The sequence below is a fragment of the Notechis scutatus genome, chromosome 1, assembly GCF_049901735.1.
Source record: "Notechis scutatus isolate UNSWTSFEM ecotype Mainland chromosome 1, rNotScu1.2, whole genome shotgun sequence".
NCBI lineage: Eukaryota > Metazoa > Chordata > Lepidosauria > Squamata > Elapidae > Notechis > Notechis scutatus.
Window position 1 is genome coordinate 260,305,038 of NC_142009.1, and position 23,539 is coordinate 260,328,576.

At 35.9% G+C, this 23,539-nt stretch overlaps 1 protein-coding gene across 1 annotated transcript in view; it reads left to right on the forward strand.

Moving 5' to 3' along the window:
- Nucleotides 1–1,017: 1,017 nt before the first annotated feature.
- Nucleotides 1,018–23,539, forward strand: part of PDHX (pyruvate dehydrogenase complex component X) — a 33,250-nt gene continuing 10,728 nt past the window's right edge. Inside the window, exons 1-7 of the mRNA XM_026664693.2 lie at nt 1,018–1,264; nt 4,257–4,340; nt 6,086–6,186; nt 8,118–8,308; nt 9,836–9,934; nt 20,136–20,313; nt 20,724–20,871. Coding sequence (XP_026520478.2) covers nt 1,123–1,264; nt 4,257–4,340; nt 6,086–6,186; nt 8,118–8,308; nt 9,836–9,934; nt 20,136–20,313; nt 20,724–20,871 — 943 coding nt within the window. The 5' untranslated portion in view covers nt 1,018–1,122. The remainder of the gene's footprint in view (nt 1,265–4,256; nt 4,341–6,085; nt 6,187–8,117; nt 8,309–9,835; nt 9,935–20,135; nt 20,314–20,723; nt 20,872–23,539) is intronic.

Here is a 23,539-nt window from a genome sequence, read left to right on the forward strand (position 1 = left end):
GATAGCTTTTTTCCCCTAGTATCTATTCCTAGCATGTGACTGTTCTTTAGGTGTTTTTTCCCCCCAGATCGCGCTTTGGTTTGGTTAGATTGTGTGGAAACAGACGAGGCCTTTACAACCTGGTAACGTGCTTAGGCAATTGAGACAGTAGGATATACGCAGATTTAGATTCATAAAACACCGCCTTGTCCATCCTTTCCTCGCCGCCAGGTACCTGACTGTTTAATAGTCTGTTTTAAAGTGGCGGGATCGCTTCTGTTTTCCTCCAGAACATATCAAATGATATTTCCTTAGTTATTTCAAAATTGTTTTTCCCTCCCCCAAACAAAGCATGTTAAACATCAGATTGCTGGTGCCAAATTCTGCATTAAACAGATGTAAATTGCTATTGTTTTATGACCGGATAACCAAGTAGACTTCTAAAGGAAGTTTTATTCTGCAACAACTGATTAGATCGAACCTATCAGGCAATTCATATTTCCCCCCATAATTGCTTTCAATGTTTACTATTCTGCTGATAAGCAGTACAGAAAATGTCAGATGCTATTATCGTATATTCCATTTATATGCCCTTTGTGAAGTGGCAATAAAGAAATGTGGCTTGGCATGGGAAGATGTTTGTGTCCCAGAATCACACACTGTTTTACTCTTAAAATACTGGGAGGCAGTGAACTGTGGCCCGATACACATACATAAGAAATTGGGTGAAGTTGTATTCATAAAAAAAAAACCTTGAAATAGAAAAAATGTAGTGAAAGAAGTCGGAATCTGCATTCTGTTTAGTGCAAATTGCGCTTTAATAGTGCAAATTACACTTTCACAAAAGTCAGAGTGGCTTCTTCATTTTTTTAATAGCAATCACAAATAAAAAATATGTAATGAAAGAAGTCGGAATATGCTTAGTGTTCGGTGCTAATTGCGCTTTAATTATACAAATTAAAGTACTTCCACAAGAGGTTTTTTTTTTTCCTTCCCCTCTTCAAAGAATGCGTGGCTGGCGTATGACTACCTGAGTTCGTGAGCGAATTTCAGGCAGAAAAGACACCTTGCCGTGGTGGGAATACTTTTTTCAGGCAATGCGATAGACAGCCTGGCCTCGGAAGGGGAGGGAAAGGGGGAAAGATGGCAGCCTCCTTGAGGCTGATCCATCGCTGCAGAGGGACGATCAATCGCTTGCTGGGCAGAAATTTAATGCGAGTGCCCCTCGGTTCCTTGTCCCAGGCGGCGGGTTGCAAATTCCTACATACGACCCCGGAAACCTTGGGTGAGTACCTAACTATTCCCGGGAAAGTTGCTGTCTTAGTCATTTGTTGTTAAACCGGGGGTTCGCCTGGGTGAACCGATGAAGGCAGCAAAAGGGTGGGGCTGTGCTTATAGGCGTGGTGGGTTCAAGAAATTAGCAAGGAATAGCAACGGGTGCCAAATAGCCAGGATGTGGAGCTGAATGCAAAGTTAGTATTGCTTTGACTCCTGGTATACAGAAGGCTCTTTTGCAAGCGGCTGGGGCGGCTTGAATGAGCTTTACACTTTCTATTAATGTAGCTCCATTTCTTTCAGTCCCTTGAAGGTTTGCTTTCCTTTCAGAATCAACGAATTAATTTCAGAAGTTTGGCTTCCTGAAATAACGTAGGCCAAAGGGAGAACTATTTATAATATAGGGTTAAATAAGGGATCCCAAGAGCGGGCCGCCAGCCTTTTGTGAAATGGAATGTTTATCAATAAACATATTTTACATTCTGCTCTAGAATATGTCCTCAAAGAGTTAATCGTGTAGGGTAAATATTAAATATAGAGAAGCAAAGCATTGCTGCCATATTTCACCCCATGCTACTTATTAAGGGGAAGATTTGCAAAATAGTGGGGGGGAAACACTGCCAATTTCAGCCAGAATGCTAACGATTAAAATGTGCTTTAATGATGCATTATATTTATAGTAAAGCCATTTTCCATACTTTCAGCACTTCATACATATGTTGTATTTAATAACACAAAATTGCATATTGATTCATATTTAGAAAATTTGTGTTCAGTCTAAAAGATAAAGTGGCAGATAATTAATAGGAAGTATATCTAACTATGACAATTGAGATTTATTTCCAGCCATTGTAAAACATTATTCCCCATCACTGTGGTCATATTATGGCTCACATTTCTAATCAGTTCTAATCAGTGCCTTGCAATCATGTGATTGCCATTTGTAATCTCTGCCACTATACTAGAAAGTCAGCGAGGTAGGTTGCAGGGAAAGTTGGAAGCAGAGGGAATGGGGAGCTATAGATTTTAATCAGTGTGAGTATCTCATTGATGATAGTATAAGCAGTTAAGCATTAAATAAAGGATCAGTGCAAATATCTAAATTACCTGTCCTAATTTGGTTCCAGGGAAAAATGGGTTGTTTTGCAATTATCAGTTTTTGCTCCTTAAGATTCCTGAGTATTCATTCAGTGGAATGATCTCGTAAATTGTGCATAAAGGCTAAAATCTAACCAATGGCCCTGGACAGTTGGAGTCTCACAATATCATAAACTTTTAACATTGTTATGTACATTAATATATATAAATTATATTAATGTGTGTAGACATAAATATAACACGCACATTATATTTATGTATTTTATATGCTGCCCGAGGCAATTCCTCTTCTTTCTTCACTGAGTGTGGCTGAGGCAAGCCAAAAGGTTAAACACCCAAGGACTAAATGCTAAAGTGTCCTTGAATTGCTAATTCTAGCTTGTCAATCATGCAGCATTCTTGGCAGCATTGCCTTTTTCTAAAATGTTTTTTTTTCAGTGTTCTTTTGTCTTTGATTACGGAGGTTCCTGATGGTCTCTTTTTTTCAAGCTTTAACAAGTCTCTCACGGCTATATCTCTGTTATGATACATAAGGGAAGGTGGACTATACCATTCTGATATCACTTCAAGTAAATCAAAGCCTATGCCTCAAAAATTTAAGGAACACCTTTCAAAAATAAAGTATTTACTTCAATTAAAAGTTATTTGAATTGCAGTAGGCTATGAAAAATTCCATGCAGGTTGATGAATATGTTTGAGAAGAGTGATCCTCATGGTTACAAAAGACCTGCTTTTTCCTTGACAATCCATTAGGCAGAGGTGGGCTGTTTGATGAGGAGGAGTGGGTTTCTGACCCTCTTCTGCTGGCATAGAATTTCAAAATAATTTTGGGGGCGCCTCTGTAGATTCTGTTCATTCAAAGTTTGATTACCCATCTAAAATGAGATCACATTTCGCAATACGATCTGCTTTTGCAACTTCATTTTAAGTTATCTTTCTTGCTTAATCCACACCTATAATTTTTTTTTGCTACTTCTAACACAACTAAATAATGTCACAGGTCAGTTACAGGTAGTACTTGACTTATGATTGATGACTTTGTGACCATTTGAAGTTTAAGACTCTCCTAGGGATACTTATGACCTGGATTCAAATTCTGATGCCCCCCCCCCCCTTGAAAACATGATTGCACTTTGGGTGCTCAGCAATTGGCCCACATTTATGGTCATTTGCAGTATCCCATGGCTAAGTGATCACATTTTATGATGCAGAAAAGATCGCAAAATTGAGTCGGTCACAGGAGTCACCTGATTTACAATTGGGAAGAAGGCTCCATTATCGTCATAACTCAATCACTATTAAGTTTTTCTTTATAGGTTTGCATAATTTGGATTTATTACGTATTGCTTTAGCCTAATTTGGGATCAGTATACCAGATTACACTAAAAACTAATGTCCTCCAAACTCCCCAGTCAATTAGACCATCAGCAGTGTTCTTGGAAACACCAAAGACAGACTGAGAATGTTTTACTTTTGTTTCTCATGTCAGATATGACATTGTTAAAAGTAGTTTTTGAACACAGTTGGAATAGATTTTGCTTTTCAGAATTTAGCTTTGTATTTTTGTACTCAACTTTTTAATACATGTCACCCAATCTACCTTTTCCATCGCCAATGAGTAGCTGTTAAGGATATATTAGGTCAACTAGGTTAGCTTATGGCCCAACTTTCTTCACAGCCTGTAGTTACTCTTCCTTCAGTTAAGATTGTCCTCATAACAGCATACATGGTTCTGTGAATTTGGTACACAGCTTGGGGAAGCATCACTTGTCTCGTTGTTTTTATAGTGGCTGGTAAAAATTTCTTTGCATATATTTACAGATTAGGATTTACTGTGTTGGCTGTTCTCATGAAACAAACAATATGATATTGAGGATGATATTACATTTTTTTTCTGGTCCTAGGTATCCCTGCTATTAAAATCACTATGCCTGCTTTATCACCTACAATGGAAGAAGGAAATATAATGAAATGGCTGAAAAAAGAAGGTAAATCTGAGCTATTAAAATATATATTTTATTGTTTACAACTATAAGTTTCAAACACAGTGCAACCATTTTGGCATTACTCTGCCATACATACAAAAATATTACTAAACCATTAACATATTATTGATACCGTATTTTCATTCTAGATCTATTCCTCCTAGCTATTTTTGTTCGCGGCCCATTTTGGATCCCAGGTAAGTGCAGGACCCACATGGAGGCTAGGGGATGGCGAAAAACAGGTGGAAATGGGCCCTCCAGGGAGCCTCTGGGCCCCGGGAGGGGGGGAACGGGCTTCCCGGAAGTTCCCGAAGTCTGGAAATGGGCCCGTTTCCAGCATCTGGAGCCCAGGAAGGCCGTTTTTGCCCTCCTGGAGGCTCAAGGAAAGCCTCTGGAGCCTGGGGAGGGTGAAAATGCCCCCCCACCATGTTGCAGGAGGCTGGCTAGGCCACACCAATCATGTCCACACTCACCCAGCAACCAGGAAGAGAACTGGTTGCTAAATTTTTTGAAGTTCACCCCTAGAATCAGACCGTTGTTACTACAATTTTCCAGAGACAAAATACTTCAGAACTATTCAGAAACCTATCCAGTTTAGTTCATTTTAAATGGAAAATGTCTAACCAGCCTTTAGTTAATGAAGAATTCTGGATTGATTAACTCATTAACAGAGAAATAAAATGGTGTATGTTATTGAATTTAGGAGAAGATGCTAGTTAAGTGATTCCATTTTAAACATGGTATTTTATATAGAAATTTCTATTTTTTAAGTTTTGAAATTAAATACATGTTTTTAATAGGGTTTTTCTTCTCTTTAGGAACTTCCAAAGCAATTTCAGATTACTTCTTAAATTTGTTTTGTGTGAATGTATGAAAAAAAAAGGCAGAAACAGGATAGTACTGTTTATGTAGAGAGATTTTTAATACCAAAATACCAGATTACATGAAATTTCTGTTTTCAAGCTCATTGCAATTTATTACTTAGGATAATTTTGTTTATTCTTAGCTACCTGGCATCTTTTATTGACATAAGACAGTAATCCTTGTCTTAAAATTTCAGTCTTTTTTTTCTTTGCTCTTAGATAAATTTAGTTTCCTTCTCTTCTTGGGAACATTGCATTGTTTATTATAGTTGTCCCATTAGTACTTTTTCCTTTTAATCCTGGGTATTACTATGGAATTATTTCTGTAAATTTCCTTTGATTCAGTCTCATCCTTCATTTCTGTTGCTGATTTATACAATTCCCATAATTCTTAGTTAGCCTTCTGAGAGTTGCAGTCTTAACAGGTATGGAAAGAAATATATTGGAGAAGTTTTATACACATTAATTAAGCTGTTATTCTTTCTTTACTGAATTTGATTTGCAACCAATTTTAATATAGCTGGTTGTATATCAGCCAATGGTCAGTATCACTTTTCCTTCTTTCACTATTTTTTACATATGGGCATAAACAGTAATGGTAAGGATGCCATATGGATTTTCACGCAGTGCCACAAGTCATATTAATTTCATCCTTAATTTACTTTATTGACACTGTTTATTGTATTTGTACTAAAATGCACTTTCTTTATCTAAAAACAAATAATTTAGTTCATTACAGTTTTTAACAAAACTCATTGTGTTTTAAATTAAATGATTTTACTTTAAAATTACAAACTATAATTTAGTTCATAAACTTAATATAAACTATGAATTCAAAACCTATGAAATTTGTTGAAAAAATTGAATTTTATTTTCATTTTACAGGAGAAACGGTGAATGTTGGAGATGCCCTATGTGAAATTGAAACAGATAAGGCAGTGGTTACAATGGAATCAAGTGATGATGGCATATTAGCTAAAATAATGGTAGGAGTAATTTAAGTGATTATAAATTATGCTCCTTAGAATATTATGATCTTTAGAATATATACTTAAGTTTCACTAGACTTAGATTTATTTTTCGTGATTTTAAGTATTTTATTAGAATTTCTTGACCCGGTTTAGTCTTTCCCTTCTACAATACATTGAAAATTACTGTTTGCTATTGACTTGTTAACAACACATTTTCACTGAAGTGTAACATTTTTGAATGTTACCTTTTTTATTAGTTTAAGGATAAATTATATTTTGGTAAAACAGTTTATTATTCAAGCCTACTCTGTGTAGGCTTGTTTTGGTTTCAGAAAATGATTGCTAGCTGAATCTGACAAATACCTGCTTTTGAAATCATGTGATTATTCAATGTTGCCTAACACCATGCTTTGGTTTGAGAGAAACATGTCGCACATTACATAATTCTTAGGTTGAGTAAATATCTTTTTTGCAATGCCAATATGATGAGTAGTTGTAAAAATAGTAGAGATTCAAATATTTCTAGATTAAAAATACTGCCAGTGAAGGAGATATGACAGAAAAGATCACCAACCATTCAAAGCTTTGTGCAAAAGCACTTTTGTCAGCATATTTTGTACAAAGTCTTTATTGTAGACATTATTATTTGCATGTTAAAATCCTATTATAGCAATATCATTGCGTAAAGTTGCTTACTGTATGCAAATTCAGATCATTGTTTGTGATATGAAATCTGCAGTTGAAACTTTCTGCTTCACTATGCTATGCAAATGAGTATCATCCATAATGATATATGGATGGAGTATACCTTCCTGGGCAGTTAAGAAGAAATCAAGCAAGAAAATGCCTGTCTGGAGTTTAAGATAATAGGGCTGCATCTGAAATAATGGAACCTATCTTTCACAATGTAAGATTCACACTGTGTCAGTCCTTCAGAGCTGCTTCATCAGAAAACTCTTCTTTCAGTTAAGACCTTCATCTTCTGTAGAACATCTATGAACCTGTTTCCTGCATAAATCTTATTAGAACAATTGAGACACTTAAGAAGCAAAAACCAGTAAATATTTCTTAATAGATGATATAGTATAGAATAGATAATATGGAAAGTAAGGTCTTTTTCTAAAAGGGTTTGCATTAACTTTTATGTTAATGTTTATTTGTTTTCAATTGATCAGTTAGCTTCATCACAATTAGTTTTAGACCTTTTTCGTGAAATGTTTTTTCCTACTTTTTTGTAATTTCATTGAAAAGCAATATGTTAAATGATTTTTAGAATGGGCAAGTGATTATTTCTCAAAATCAAGCAAAAATTGATATATTTAGTTTTAGCTATCGCAACTGTTGTGGCTTCCAGTTTAGTTACAGATAGACAAATGTAAACATTTCTTATTGTATTTATGAATTCTTTCTAATAAAGATCATTAACAGTATTTGAAAAATGAGGTATATCATCCACTTCACTTAAAATCAAAGGAACCTCTGAAAACTTTTATTAATGACTCTCCTTTGGAATTCTTTATGGTTCAAAGGAAATAGAAAAGAATGAAGAAACAAAACTGGATAGTAATGAGAGGCAGTATAACTGGACAGGGGAGGAAAAGGAGAATAAGGAAGTGCTAACAAGGACTACATTTACTAGGCAGGCATTTACACATTACAGAGGTCTGCAACTAGTTTTAATTCCTGCTCCTTAGCTGTCAATTTTTTGTTTCATAGCAAATGTAAGGCTCCCCCAAACCTCAATCACATACAATTCCCTGAAGATGAGTCCAAAAGCTCGAAAGACAAAATCTCTGGTCCTAGTGACCAACCCAGATTGGATCCTGTTAGTATCTTAGTTTGCAGACTGGGATTGATTGAATTTTTAAAAGTGGTTGTTCACTAAATGATGCAAAAACCTGTTAATTTCATAAGTCTGCAGTATACTTTTTTCTGTTCCATTTCAGAAGGAAGAGGGCAGTAAAAATGTGCGCTTGGGTGCATTAATTGGTTTGCTAGTAGAAGAAGGACAAGACTGGAAGCAAGTTGATATACCAAGTGTAATCAGTGATGCACCCTCTGAGTCTGTGACATCAACAGCCTCTTCCCCAACACTCCCATTAGCTCATAAAATAGAAGAGCACCCTGGAAAAGAACAGTAAGTCTCTGGGTACCTCGTGGACTGATGTATTTCAGTACATATTTTTACTGAGTCTTCTATAGAATTTTGTATTCATGTGAGAAACTAGATTGTTCCTGGTGTATAAAAATCCATATCTTAATATCCTATTCTAAAAGCTGCAGAATAATCAGGAAATAGTCAGAGTTTATATTTTAGCCTAACTTCTCACAACAATTTGTGAAAAAATTATACTTCTCTGTGCATTATCAATGGTATAGAAATAGTAAATGAAATAAATGGAAAGAGAAGCCAGTACATCAGTACACTTTTTTGTGGAAAACTTTATTTATTTACAGTGTTTATAGAACACTGACTCCAAGAAAGTAACAACCGATATATCAATAGTCAATTTTATGTATCCATACAAATCCATACAATTCACAGAATAACAATAAAATATTCCAGTAGTACAAATCTATGCCCTAGTGTCAGTATTATTGTGTGTTAGATATCAAAGGCCTCATAAAATGTTTCATCATGACTGCCATACAAAATTTAGCAAGCAGGTAATACATTTTTAAAAAAAACGGTAACATCATTTTCATCACCAAGGCAAGGTGTTCCATATCAGGGGCATAGATGCAATAAATCTTTTCCTATATAATTTACTATTGATGTATTGGTTGTCTTAACACTTCAATGAATGGCAATACAGTTTAAGAATGGTGTTGTTGTACCACCCCCCCCGTCCCCCTAACACTCCACCCCCCCCCCATCCCCCCCCCAACACCCAACCCCCCCCCCCCCCCCCCCCCCCCCCCCCCCCCCCCCTTTTTAACTAAAAATAGCCGGCCTCTTCAACCAGGCTGTGGACAAGGTAAATTAAAGTAAATTTTATCTTACACACTTCTATCTGCATTGCTTAATTCTTTCTTAATTTTAACCCATAGGATGTCTCTAATATATCCTAATTTGATATTTGTCCATTTAGTTAAAATTGTTCATAGGTTTCAGCTTTTGACTGCAGTAGTAACTTTTTTTTAAAGTTGCCATATAACATTATAGTTTATTAAAGGGTTAAATGGATGAAGTATTTTTTTTCACTTGTAGGTAATTCCTTTTTTATATGTAAAGGAGGAAACAATAATTGGGGCAAATTGCTATCAGTTGTTCATTACTTTAAAAGCATATATAGCATACTTGCAGTAAAGGAGCATTTTCTTTGAAGATGTGCTAAGCTGTCTTACCATCCTGATAATTATCATGTTGACCACCAACACACATCTGGAAAGTACCAGATTTTGAGTTGGGAGCGGGGACGAGGGTTAGTTTGTGTCTGCAAAGTGTTAAATATGATTCTTGTTGGCTATTGCTTCTCTAGATAAATTATTGTTACTTTTTAGAGGTTGTTGTAGAAGATTTCAGTATCACTTTAATGATCAGAATTGTTTTGGTATTTAAATTTTAGAAAAAAATTAAATATGGTATATATATTTATTTAATAAATGCTGTGTTACTTTTTTGTATGTACCCTTTTAATGCAGTTGTACCTTTGCTTTTTAGGTTTCGCTTAAGTCCTGCTGCCCGTAATATTTTAGAGACACATGGGCTTGATGCAAGTCATTGCACACCCTCGGGACCTCGAGGAATTTTCACAAAAGAGTATGTGAAATGTGAACTTTTTCTTTATGTATCATATTCTATAAAATATATTCCTTCTAATTTTTGTAAGAATCAACTATACCAGTTGGTATCTTACTTTCCTAGCAAATGGAACTTTGTATTAGTTGTAATAAGATCACAGACAGAAAGGAACATGGGGTTGAATGAATTAGTTTGTCAGTTGAAACTATAAAGACAGTGATATAGAAGTTCCATGACGGTATTTTAAGTTGCACACTCAATAAAATCTTATGGTGAATCACATGGGAAGTTGTAAAAGAAAGGGGAAGAAAGAGAAAGGGTGAACCAGTGTTTTTCAAACTTGACAGCTTTAAGAGGTAAGACATAAGACTTATACAGTTTACGGAGCTAAGCAACTACTATAGCATGCCTAAATTAAGCTTAACAGTGGTTTGGCAGAATTCAGGGAACAGAAGAAGAAGATCAAAGAGATGGATGAATGGAATCAAGTGGACTATTGCAATGTATTTGGAAGAGCAAGAGTTATTACCAGGGACAAGCAGGCATCTTCCAGTACAGTCACCAAAGGTCAGGTCTGAGTCAGTGACATCAGAGTAAAGTTATACAGAATAAAGAAATTACGCAAACATTTAAAGCAGCTGATTCTTACTGGAAAATGGATACTAGAAAATTGAGCCATGCAGACTTCTCTTTCGCAAGCACCAAAAGTTTTTCTTCCATCCAGTTCCTCAATGGCTACCACAATTGCGAAAATGCTGTGCTTTGAGAGGTGTTGTTAAATCAGTTCAGTTTCTGATTCTATTTATAGAATGGCGGGGCTATTTACACAATCAAGCAGGGTTACATTGCCCCTACTTGCAGTGAAATTAATTGGAAGACTCTTTTGAATGATGGAGCTTGTATGGAGCTGTGTATCATGCAAACTCCTTGGTAATAAAAGATTTTAGATCTTAAGCAAGAATCCTTATCCAACATTTTCCAAATCAATTATAGTAGTTGAGATTACTACTACTTAGATTTAGGAGTGATAGTTTCATAACTGTGGACTTTTTCTTCTATTAATAAATGAACTGCCTTTCGTATCAGAGCACTTAAATATTGCTCACTTCTTAGAGATAATGGGAAGCCACCCACTAAGACAGCGCCAATACTGAAATGGCATCATAGATCTTTGTATTAAACATGAATAAGTACTACCTCTATTTTGTTCTTGTTGTGACCCAACTTCGATGGAAGAGTAAACTGAATACATAATATCTGCCATGTAACACTAATTATGAGAAATCTCAGTAATTGTAAAAATGTAAATGTAATTTATAGTATATAATTAATTCATGGCAGATGGAAACCTTCTATAGGTTACTGAGATACCTACAGTAATTAATTTTCCCTAGTACCCAAGGAGATGTAAAACAGGTTTGCGTACAAGGACAAAAGTTAATTATTTTCACCCTTAGACATGTCTTTAACTACTCATTCAAATTCTGAGTTGAAGGTTGGCTGGAACCTACGTGTATTGCAGTTAAGATAAGAGCAAGTCATATTTTCATTACGTTACCTTATAATAGAGGTAATATATGCTAGATAATTCTTCCCATCTACGCTCAGTTGTTTAGTATAGCCAACAATGCTAATTGAAATAAAACAATAAGCAATGGACTATTTGATGATGTAGGTTTTTCCCCCCAAGTCAGAGAACTGCAGGTGGCAGCAAAACACAATTTTCAGTAAAACTTTATTACAGTAAAAGTCACACTATAGTGAATGGAGCTAAATTTCTTGTGCTGAATCTAACAAATTACAATTTTTCACAAAAGTTATATTTCATACAGAGCACATATTTCAACAAATCTGTGATATTGGATTTTATACATTTGTAAATTCTGGTGTTTTGTTTTGGGAGAGAGATCTCGGCTGTAAAATGGTGTTTTAAAAAGCCCCCTAGAAACAAAATTGGTAAATAGGTTTGCATTTATTTTGTTCATCATCGTGAACCTATTCCACTGATAATGGCACGTCCTGTGAACCTAGAAGACTGCATTTTGTATTTTTCAGAATCGGCAAAATGAATTGAGAAATTACTGATAGCGACTTAATTGAAGTCATTGGCAAAACCCTCATTGATTTTAATAGTGCAGTTGTAGTAATTTATAACTAAAGTCACAATAGATTCATTCATTATAGATAGATTGACTATGTGCTATCAAATCAACATTGACTCTTAGTGACCTCATGGAGCTTTTCCTAGATGATCTATCACCAAACTGGTCCTTCAAGTCTTCCTCCTTCACCACTGTAATTGGATCCATTTACCTTGCAGCTAATTGTCCTCTTTCTCTCCACCTTTCCCATCATAATAAATTTCTCTGAGGAGTCATATCTTTGTATAATGATTTGAACCTGCTTTTATGCTTTAAGTGGGAACTCTGGATTGATTGTTCTATGATCCATTTTTTGTTTGTTTCCTTTGACCATCCATGATAGTCTGAGGAAACAGCTTTCAAAATCATGAACTTCTAGCTTCCTCCTTCAAAGTCCAACTCTCATTTCCATAGAGTATTGGAGAAAGTATTGCCTACATAATTCTAGTATTTGTAGGTATCTTGACATTTAAATATCTTTCTGTCCTACCAAATGCCAATCTGAGATGTGTTTCTTGACTGCTGATTTCTTACCGTTGAAAGTTAATCCTATAAGGCAGAAACTACCCAGTAATTAAATTCATTTATATTTCATATTTCTAAATATCTTATTGATTAGGTTTAAGGGTTGTCATTAGCTTGGTCCTCTTTATATTTAAATCCTTTTTCCGTGTTTTCTCTATGATCCTTGACTTTCATTTCTAAAGCTTACAAATAATTTGTATTTTCTGCTGACAGTGTAGTATCATAAAATTATACAAGGTAATGATGTATCTTCCTCCAATTTAAAACCATACTCCTCTCTGTTCAATCTAGCCATTCTAAATATATATTCTGCAAATAGTTTGACTAAATAAGAAAAGAACATACAGCCTTATCTTACTCTTTTGATTTGGAGCCAGACTCTTTTTTCTTTTTCTTTTTTTCTGTCCAAATTGGAGCTTCCTGACCTATATATAGGTTTTACTGAACTTTTTCATAAAAAAGCAGCTGTATGTAATCTACAAAAGTCATAAACAAAGCAATTGCATTTTATGGTGAACTGGGTTTTACAAGAAGGCGTGTTTAGTAATTTAAAGATTTCTATGAGTAATAAAATACTTTTAAAACTTTAATTATATTTTAACTCTGTTTTTATATTTTTGAACATATTAATTATTCTGCAGTAGCATGAAAAAATAATAGTGTTTTGCAGATTAAAAATTAGGATGAAAATTTCAATTTTTCAATCTATATAAATTAAAGCAAATAATGAAGTTGACGGTATAAACTTTCTACTAGATACTTTAATTGCTCATTATTTCTGATTATCTTTGCACATAATAGTAATTGCTTTTTCAGTTAAGAAAATTGTTTTCCATAAAACGTTACTGCTTTATTAAATAAGCAATTAAGATAGCAATTGTTCCATAATATGGATGTTCTTATAATCACTTTGAGTTCTTTTTCTTTTATATATAGTTTATTAGGCACACGTGCTTGCATTATCAGTGATGCCTAAGTGTAGTGTCATTTTAAAAAGCTTTATTTACCATATTTTTGTTAAACATATTTCAAAACAGTGCATGTAGTTAGAAAAACATAATTAAACAGAGATGGAAGACATGACAAAATCGTGGAGTTGTTTATCGCTGTTTTGGAGCCAGTATAAAAGTATATTTAGGATTGCTGGACTGAGAGAGCTCAGCTCAAGTCTACATAGCACTGGAATCTGAAAGGATGACTTCACACCAATTACTATTTCTCAGCAATTTCAGGGTTATTTTGAGAAACAAATAGGAGGGCCTGGTGGATATACAGAGTTCCTAGATAATCAGAAATAATGAGCAATTTAAACTATCTATTAGAAAGTTTATACCATCAACTTCATTATTTGTTTTGATTTATTTTTAATTTAAGTTCCTAGAGGCAAGGCAAGATAAAATTCTGACAAATAAACAAACACCCATTAGTTCAGATGAAAGACCTTCCCATCTTGAGAACTGTTTCTAGATGTACTTCATTCCTCTTTGCCTTGAGGATGTACCATTGAGAGTTACATTATCACTGACCATTGATGTCCCATTTAATTGGCTTTTCCAATGGCTGCTAAGAGGCATATTGTTCTGACCAAGGCTTCCTGAGACAGTAATAATCACACTCTGTTCTCATTTCAATGGCTGTGAATTATGTGCATTCACAGTAATGGTGGGATTCAAATATTTTTACCACCGGTTCGGTGGATGTGGCTTGGTGGGTGCGCTTTGCGCACGTGCACACACTGCATGCGTGTGCATGCCAAATGCGCACTTTGCTCAGGTGCAGAGGCGTTCTAACTCACCTCCTGCAAGCCTGCACGATCCCAGTCACTTCAACAGCTGCCGCACGGCACTCTACTGTGCCACACAAAGTAGCTGTGCTTCAAATTCAGAGGATAAAGGTGAGTATGGGAGCCCGGGCAGGCGGGTGGGCCCAACAGCAGAGCGGCGGAGAGAACTGGTTCAGTCTCCGCTGCTCATTGCTGCTAGTGGCTCTGCAGAACCGGGCCAAACCGGTAGAATACCACCACTGATTCACAGCCTGTAATGAGTCCCAAACAGTTTATGAATAGTCCCAACAGAAGTCTGCCACAGTCTTTTGGCATAAGGCTGATAAGTAACCACCTTTATCTCCCTTGAAATGCTGCCAACAACTAAATTGCCAATTAACTGTACACGGCCAAACAGAGCACAAAGTCAACATGGAGCTTCAGAGTTTAAACCAACCAGAACAAAGAAACAAAGTACAAACAAAGTTGATTCCTGCAAAGGCTCATGTCCCTTTGCTCCTCCTTTATGTCTTATGGGGGGGGGGGGCAATCATCTCCAAGCCTTACTCCCAAGTCTCCCCTTTTGTCTTAACTGTTCTTACCTTCTTGCAGCTCTGCGCAAGTGCGTACTGGGAACAGGCTCCCCCTGTTCCTCTGCCTCTCTGATGTCAGATTCTGGAGGCTCTGGAGTCAGCACATAACTCTCAGATGGTCCTGGCCCCAACTCTGTGTCGGACACAGATCCCTCGTCCGAGTCTTCCCCAGACTCCAGGACTGGCCCATGTTCCTCCCCACTGTCCGACTCTGCTGTCAGCTCTGCAGGCCACCAGTGGACCACAACACATATTCTCCACAAAACTGTAGATGTTATTAAGCCATCAAAGCTAGTGGTCATCACCATATCTGTGGATGAATTTCTTCTGCATATTCATCCATAGTCACAAGTCAAATTAAGGGTTAATTAAGGAAACAATACAATTTCTTAATTATTACTTTCACAGTTAAGAAAACAGAATCCAAATTCAGGAAGGGGGTTGAGATTTTTTTCCTCCCGCTTAATCAACATTAATCATTGTTAGATTATTGTTATTGATGTTTGCTTAAAATGTAGAGTAGCTGATAAGGCAGTTCATTCCGAAGAAATCAGCAAAGCATCTGCTATGAGCAAAGCTTGTTCTAAAAAGAAGCTGTCAGAAATTGCATTTATTGTTTCCCAAGAGAGCTTAAACAAATTGGAGTAATGGTATGAAAAGATATAATCCATTAGATCAAAGAGAGGGAGAAGAAATGAGGACACATATCTTGGCAGACTAGATGATGTAAATGAATGAACCCTCAACAAAAAAAATGCCATTCCTGCATAGACCAGCTTTCTGTTTTCTATGCAGTTGTGTTGAAAATGCAAGACAGCGAATGCAAAAGAATAAATTATGCTAATCTCCAAAGTGAAACAAAAATTAAAGTGACTGGAAAGAATATTCTTCATCTCTTTTCTTTCTCTGTTACCAGAAATGCTGTTGTAAATTGAGATTTTGCTCAGTAGGTTCCACATTTGAAGCGTTTGTAAGGAATTGACTATTATGCCTGAGTATTGCTCCTCATGATTAGCTGAATGGCAGAAGGAGGTTACAGTGCTGTCAGTGCCACCTTTCCTCAAATTATTTATGGCAGTGATTACACTCAAATCAAATACTTAGGAGGAATTTGGTTCACTTCCTCAAAAGTTAAGAGCTTGACCTGTGTCTATTACCAAAATCTGAATTTGGAACCAAGTGGGAAGCGTTATGGCAGAAGTAGAGAGTTCAATCAGAAGAGAGCTGGAAGGCACCTTGGAAGTCTTCTAGTCCAACCCCTTCCTCAAGCAGGAGACCCTATACCATTTCAGACAGGTGGCTGTCCAGTCTTTTCTTAAAAACCTCCAGCGATGAAGCCTCTACAACTTCTGAACTTCCTACCAGCATGCCAGCATTCCTGCCTTATTTTGTAGCAATGCAGACTTCCAAATGCATCAATCAAATTATTGAATATCATGCTAATAAATACAAAGTTACCCTTATTATACCTTAGTGTGGAGTTCCCCAACCTTTCTGGCTTTAGGAACTGATGGGAGGGGAAAAGAGCAACTGGCAAGTGCGTGCAGCTCCATTTGCGCGAGCGGCAAGCACGTATGCATGCATTCACCCACTACTCACACAAGTAGAGATGCACGTACTTGTCCATTGCTTCCACAGCCTGGTTCTAAATGTCTCGTGGCCCATGGGTTGGGGACCTATGCCTTAGTGTCTAATATATGAATCCAGTTATGAGTTTTATTCAGCCTAAAAAGATTACTCTTAATAGGATAATTTAAAATTTATTTTATTTTTGCAAAGATTTTGTTAGAATCTAAGCACAACAAATGTAGTCTGTGTTTGGTCCATTCTTCCAAAAGTCAAAAATTCATCAATAATTGGCCATTACCTTTCTAAATATTACCAAGACCAAATGGCTATGAGTTATCAGCTATCCAGATCTGGCAATATTCCATCATTGACCTTGGATGGGGTTGCACTTACCCTTCAAGATTGGTGTGCAGTCCGGAAATCTTCCTGGATTAGCAACTTCTGTTTAAGAGTTCCACTTTTTTCTAGATTGAGACTAGTTTGGTGGGCTTTAGGTACTCTCTCATGCCCTAGTCTCCTCATAGCTTGATTACTGCCACATGCAGTAATCATGGAGCTGCCCTGAAACTTCAACTGGTACGTAATGCAGCAATTGCAAGCAGTGATGTACATTCCTTAGTGTGCCATGTACATTCCTTAGTGTGCCAACTCTGCTTCACAAGTTGTACTGTTTGCTAGTTTGTTTCTATAAAAGCCTTCATGACATAAGGCCTAGTTGCTTCTTGAACTGCCAGTCTCCCATAATATCTACCTAGTCAATTTGATCTTCAAGCATTGGCACAATCCAGACTCATTCCATTAAACAATACCATTTCTCCAGGACCCCAGAAGCATGCTTTCTCTGTAGCAGTGCCTTTCTCTCTAGATTAGAACAAGAGGAACAAAGTTCCCTTTGAGATCCAGATGGCCCACACTCTGCTGCTAGTTAGAAGAGCCATGAAGACCTGGTTCTTCAACCTGGTGAGAGAGAATGAGACCCTTGCTTTGTTCCATCCAGTCTGTCATTCTTGCCATCTTTTATTGTTGACATCTTTTATTGTATTATTGTAATTTCTCTGATTGCCGTAACCTGCTCAGAATCATTGGGAGTTGGGCTGCATACATGTTTAATAGGTAATAATTAATGTCTCAATAAACAACAATAATAAAATATTATTTTTGTGAATAAATAATGCAATAATATAAATGTAACATAATTATTAAACTTGTATGCTATCTGACTCCCAATTACTTTCAATCATATAATGTATTGTATAATTAATCTAGGTGCTAGTCTAGAAACCAGGAGACTGTAAGTTCTAGTCCCATTTTAGGCATGAGAGCCTGCTAGGTGGCCTTGGGAAGTCACACTGTCTCAACCCAATCACCTCACAATGTTGTTGTTGGGTGTTGGGGGTCAAATAAGAATATTATTTTGAGCTGACTTCCGGTTTGAGCTTCTTCAGCGACAGACCAAAACCTCGTCTCTGCGAGGCTTCGATCCGTGCTCACCGCTGGAGCGCCCCGAGCCGGCTGCTTTTGGGGCTAAGCCACCCTGTAGAGGTGGTGAAGAGGGGGGAGACTGCCAGCAGGGTTGAGGAGAGCCACATCTCTCCTCCCCTGCTGGACATTACTCCCTTTCCCAAAGGCGGTTGCAGCGTGGTCAGAAATGGCCACCACAAAGAAGAACTCGACCGGAAAAGAATGTGCAGGAGGAAGATAAGAAGACAAAGTTTTGGTTGACTGGGTCAAACAGCAAAAGCAACAAATAAGGTACCCTGGAATTGAAACTATTAAAAACAATAACATTGTTCCCTAAGAAGATTTTTAAGCTGCGAAGGAGAGAGAAAAGGGAAAAGATTTGTTTTTTTCCTTTTCCTATAGCTAAGAGACTTAAGCTAAGAGACTTAAGCAAGAAATTGGGAAAAAAATCCACTTTGACATCAATAGGCATTTAATGCTGAAAATAAAAAGTCAAAGGGATAATAAAGATTTCTGGATAATTAAAAGCTTTTGAAAACAGGAAAGGAGTGAAAAAGAATAAAAGGGTAGGATCTGGAAGGGAGGAGACTGCCTGGAATTAAAAAGAATTTACAGCAAAATCTCAACAAGACTTCCAAAAGATACATTCTAACTGAAATATCGCAACAAAAACCCCAGGAAGAGAAAGTCGAAAAAGAAATAAGAAGATATAACTCGGGACTATCTGGATTACTTGATGATTTCTGGATTCTTGGTTATTGTTTTGAATGACTAAAATCAATCGGGTGGTTGTTTAAAACTGTTTAAAATGGCCCCACTTTTAGAAGAACTGAAAATGGAACTTAAAAAGTACAAAGAAGATGCACAAGAAGGGAGAGGTTCTTTTGGCTTCGTATTTCAGTTTTTAGAAATGGAGATTTGGAATTATGAGAAACAACAGGAAATGCCTGCAGAACAAGAAGATTGCGACAAAGAAGAAGCCATCTTTAATGAACAAGTAATCTTAGATGGGGGGGGGGGAAGGAAAGGGGGGGAAAGAGAATGGAAAGTTTAAGATTGGGAAAAACAACTCCAAAAAAACATAGAGTGAAAAATAAGTATAAAATCAGAAAGCAACAGAAGAGGGAAATGCAGAAGAGAGAATTAGAACTAGAGAGACAAAGGGGTAAAAAGGGGAGGGAGAAGATGAGAGGGAAGAAAGAAAGGAAAAGAAGTTATAAAGGATAGAAGCAAAATATAGAGAAACAGGGCCCATTTAGAGATAATGGGTGAAAACTTAATGGAAAAAGGGATTCTGCAAAGGTACATAAGATAGTATGGTTATATTAGAAGCAGAAATAATTTTAGAAAATATGAAACAATGTATGATTACAATGTCTGATAAAATAGCTATCGTAATTCAGTGGAATCCTTGTCAATAAATAAACGTAACAAAAGGTATATTTAATGATTTATAAAACATGTGTGAAGAGAAATAAGGGAAAAATTAATTATGGAGATTATATGTGTTTTTAAGGAAGTATGATATTTAATTGAAAAGAAGTGTTAAAGATGTTAAGATTTTAATGATTATTAATGATAGAACTGAACTGGAATGGAATGAGGGTTTATAATTACATATATTTACAATCTTTCTTTTTTTAAAAAAAGAATATAGCGTGTATTATAAGAATGTGTCAAGCAGAATTCGATTGGAAGTTATGTATTAGGTATTATATTGAAGGTCATAAACTTAAGGTATATATTGAAGTTTAAATAAGAGTTGAATGGATGTAATTAAAAGATATAAAGGTGTCATACTCCAATTAGTAACTACAGGAGAAAATTTGTTGCCAAGTTGCCAAGATTGAAAAAACACTGCTGTAGTCCAAATGGTTTAGTTTACAACTTAAATCTATTGTCCTATAAGTGAATGCTTAATAATGGGACCTATAAATTGCTTGGTAAATAATCTCCAATATCAGGACTGATTTTGGATTTTTGTTGTGCTTTGTTATTGGTCCTGTTCAGTTGCTAAGTTAGGTCTTGACGTCTGACTGTTCACGATCCCATGGACCAGAGCACACCAAGCTTTTGTGCTTGGCAGAGGTTGTTTTATAGATTTATTTGCACTTTATTAGATTTGAAGTGTGTCTTAAACCTTTCCACTTGTGTCTTTGAATTGACAGGGATGCCCTCAAGCTTTTGGAGCAGAAGCAAAAGCCTGTGGAAGTAAAACCCATGGTTTCTTCACTTCCCCCACACCAAGCTAGAATGCCTTTGTCTGCACCATCAGCAAGTGTGCCCATTAGCGCTTCACGTCCTCCAGTTACCCCTGTCTCTGTTCCTGGCCGGCCAGCTTCCATGGTATTAACTTTCTCAGATTTATAGCTATGCTAAGAACACTGCATCACATTATATAAAAATAAATGATAAGAGTTATACCAATAGGGTTTTAGAATTCAGTTTAGAGTTTTATTTCTTTATGCAACTTAAGGACACACTGATCTATTATGATTCTGGGTGGACTTCAGTGGGAATTGTAATGAATATTTATACAAGCCTTGTAGTTTATATGCCCATGTAGAATGTTCATTTTGATTTAAGAAAGCTATAATTGGCAACATAGTTATTTAGAAAATATTATGTATTAAAACCCAGTTTTTCCACCACTAAACATTATGGTTTAAAGGATGTCCTTTATTGTCATGATCCTATTCCATTGCAATTATCTTTCTTCCTTTAATTTAATATGTAAAATGTGTTTTTATTGCAAGAGCCCATTCACTGAAATCCCTGCTAGCGACACAAGAAGAGTTATTGCTAAGAAACTAACAGAATCAAAGACCACGGTACCTCATGCATATGCATCGGCTGATTGTGACCTTGGTGCTATACTAAATCTAAGGCAAAAGATGGCAAAAGGTAAAACTCTTTCCTGTTTTTTAAAACCCAAGTATTAAAATTCTGATCTGTCCAGTCAGCTATGCTGCATTTACTGCCGGGCCTTCTCGAGAATGCCTGTCAAAATTCTGCCTTTGATCTTATATGCAAATGAGTATTTTTGTTTGCGTGTGTGACATCTCTTGCAATCCAGCATTTAGCATGGATAGTTGTTAATTGTACACCTACCCACACCTACCCAATTGTACACCTACCCACAAAAAGAATCTGCAAATTCCGCTATAAACCTATTCACTTGAATGGTTTTACATTTTGAAGGAAGCTTTTGAAGGTTATTGCTTAATTAGCAGCCTTAGGAGGTTCAGAGGGCAAATTCTTTCATTAGTATTCTAAACAGGTACGCTTATTTAAATGATGATGTTTTTCCACTTCAGCCAGCCCTGGTGAGCTTTATGTTTGTTATTTGAATACTTTTTACTCGGTAACACTGCAACTGATGGGAAGACAGAATTGGGGGTGGCAGTGGGGAAGACAGAATTCCAGCTTTTAGTTTTGCAAGAGATTTCCGTTGCTGTGTATTGCTTTGCATAGAGTTTTGAATGTGTGTGTCATATTTTTCCTTAATCCTGATAAGCTATACTCATTATAGCAATTTGGAAGAAAGATACCAGAATTCAGTGTTAATTGTTGGTTATATTTTTCTAGAATTTAGATTTTTTTCCTTAAGCAGATATGGAAAAGTTCATACATAATGAACTTTGGAAGAATTTTAACTGGTTTCAAAATATTATTGATTTAAATTTAGAACCAGAGAAACCACAGACTATCCACTGTTTTCAGAACAGTTACCTCTGCTTCTATCCACGTCAGTATTCTTTGCCTAAGTATGATAGGTCTGCATTAAAAAAAGGTGATAATCATTCATTAAGATATACTGCGAGTATTGTCATGTATATTTCATTTTTTAAAATATCTGTTTTTCTTTGTATTACTGATATGATACCGTGTTCAAAAATAAAAATTTCCTTTCGTTTCAAAAGTATTTTACCATGATGATATAACATTTGAAAGAGAGAGTTTGTTTAAACCTATTTTCTTATATTGGACTAATTAACAAAATAATAAAAACAGTATTAACAATATAATAATGCAAAAGAAAAATAGAAACCTAAGTGATTAAGTTATAAAGAGAATGTTCAGAATGCTTGCTATATTGCTCAAAAATTTCCTTGCCTCTTTCAGAGATTGACAGCCAAGAATCTACATCTGCATTTCACATGTGTAATTGTATAATTCTTTTATCCAGCCCCTATGTTCCAAATACATACTGTACATCTTGAAACCTTGATAATGTCCAAGCACTGGAGAAAAGCCAGGACAAACATAATGCCTCTTTATTGCACAGCTGTCATCAAAAGTCATATTCACAACTGAATTAGTTTAAATCCAAAATGTGACAGTAATGGGATAGTCCAAACCCTACTAGTTAATATTCCAACTCATGAGTTTCATCTTATTTTCTGAGGTTTGAATAATATTTGTATTGTTTTAATGACCTCATTTAAGATCAAGTGAATTGAATATCATATTATTTAAAGCAACCTTCCACTGGTTTCAGTGGAAAGGGAATTCATCTCATTTGATTAAATGAACTGTGGCTCTGAAAAGTGTTTTTTTAATAAAAATGTCTTGGTTGTACTGCCAGACTCCTTCTTATAGGTTGCATTGATAGCGAGTAAATTGGGTAGGGTCAGGTTGAAGTCAGGTGGGACTGAAATCAAATCAAATAATATCAGTTTCATCAGTTTCCTATTAAGGGAAAGGCTGTTTGCTTAGGAACCATGATTGATTCTTCCATAACTTCCATCCATTATGGAATTTCCAGAAATAGCAATAACATCTGGACCTCATAGACTGTATAACAAATGCTTGAGCTGAATAAAATGCCAAGAAGCACTCTGCAGGAAAACTAATTTATTTTTTTCATTCTGCAAAAGTTGTTTAAAGGCCCAGTTAATCTAAAATATTAGTACTATGAAGGCCCAGTTTACCCAAAAGATAGATTTGTCTGCATTTTCAAAACTGAGAAAATCCCCAAATGTTATATTTTAATGATTATTAAGGCTTGGCTCTATCTTATGATTTCACTATGGTCAAATAATTCTTTTGCTGGGAATAGGTCAATACGTAAGTCCTTGATTCCATTTAGTGTTCAAAGCTTGCATAACTGCCTTGCGATAAGCCTGAAAGTGTGAAAAGTTAAAGCCACTTTCTATACCTGTTTATAAAGCATAACATATTATCTGTATGTGGTGGAATATAATTCTTCAATTCTTTTATAGCTCCACTTTTCAGTTTTTCAAACAGTAACAAGCAAAAGAGAAAAAAGAAAACTCTCTAACCAGACTAGGCATATCGACTGTTTATCAAGTATTAATATATGAAACTTTCAAATAAAAAAGCTAGTATTAAGTATCATTAATTCGGTGTCAGTTCCATTTTGATTGGCGTATCTTATCTGTTTGTTGTATATAGTTTGGATCATGTGCTTGACTGGGTGGTAGATCATATCCAAACCCATTGATCTGTTAAAGGGACTGTTAATGTTCAAAATCACTAAAAAGCTAATTGGTCACGAGAGACCTTTAATCACCAAACAAGTCCTGTGTTCAAAACGTATGCAGACTAC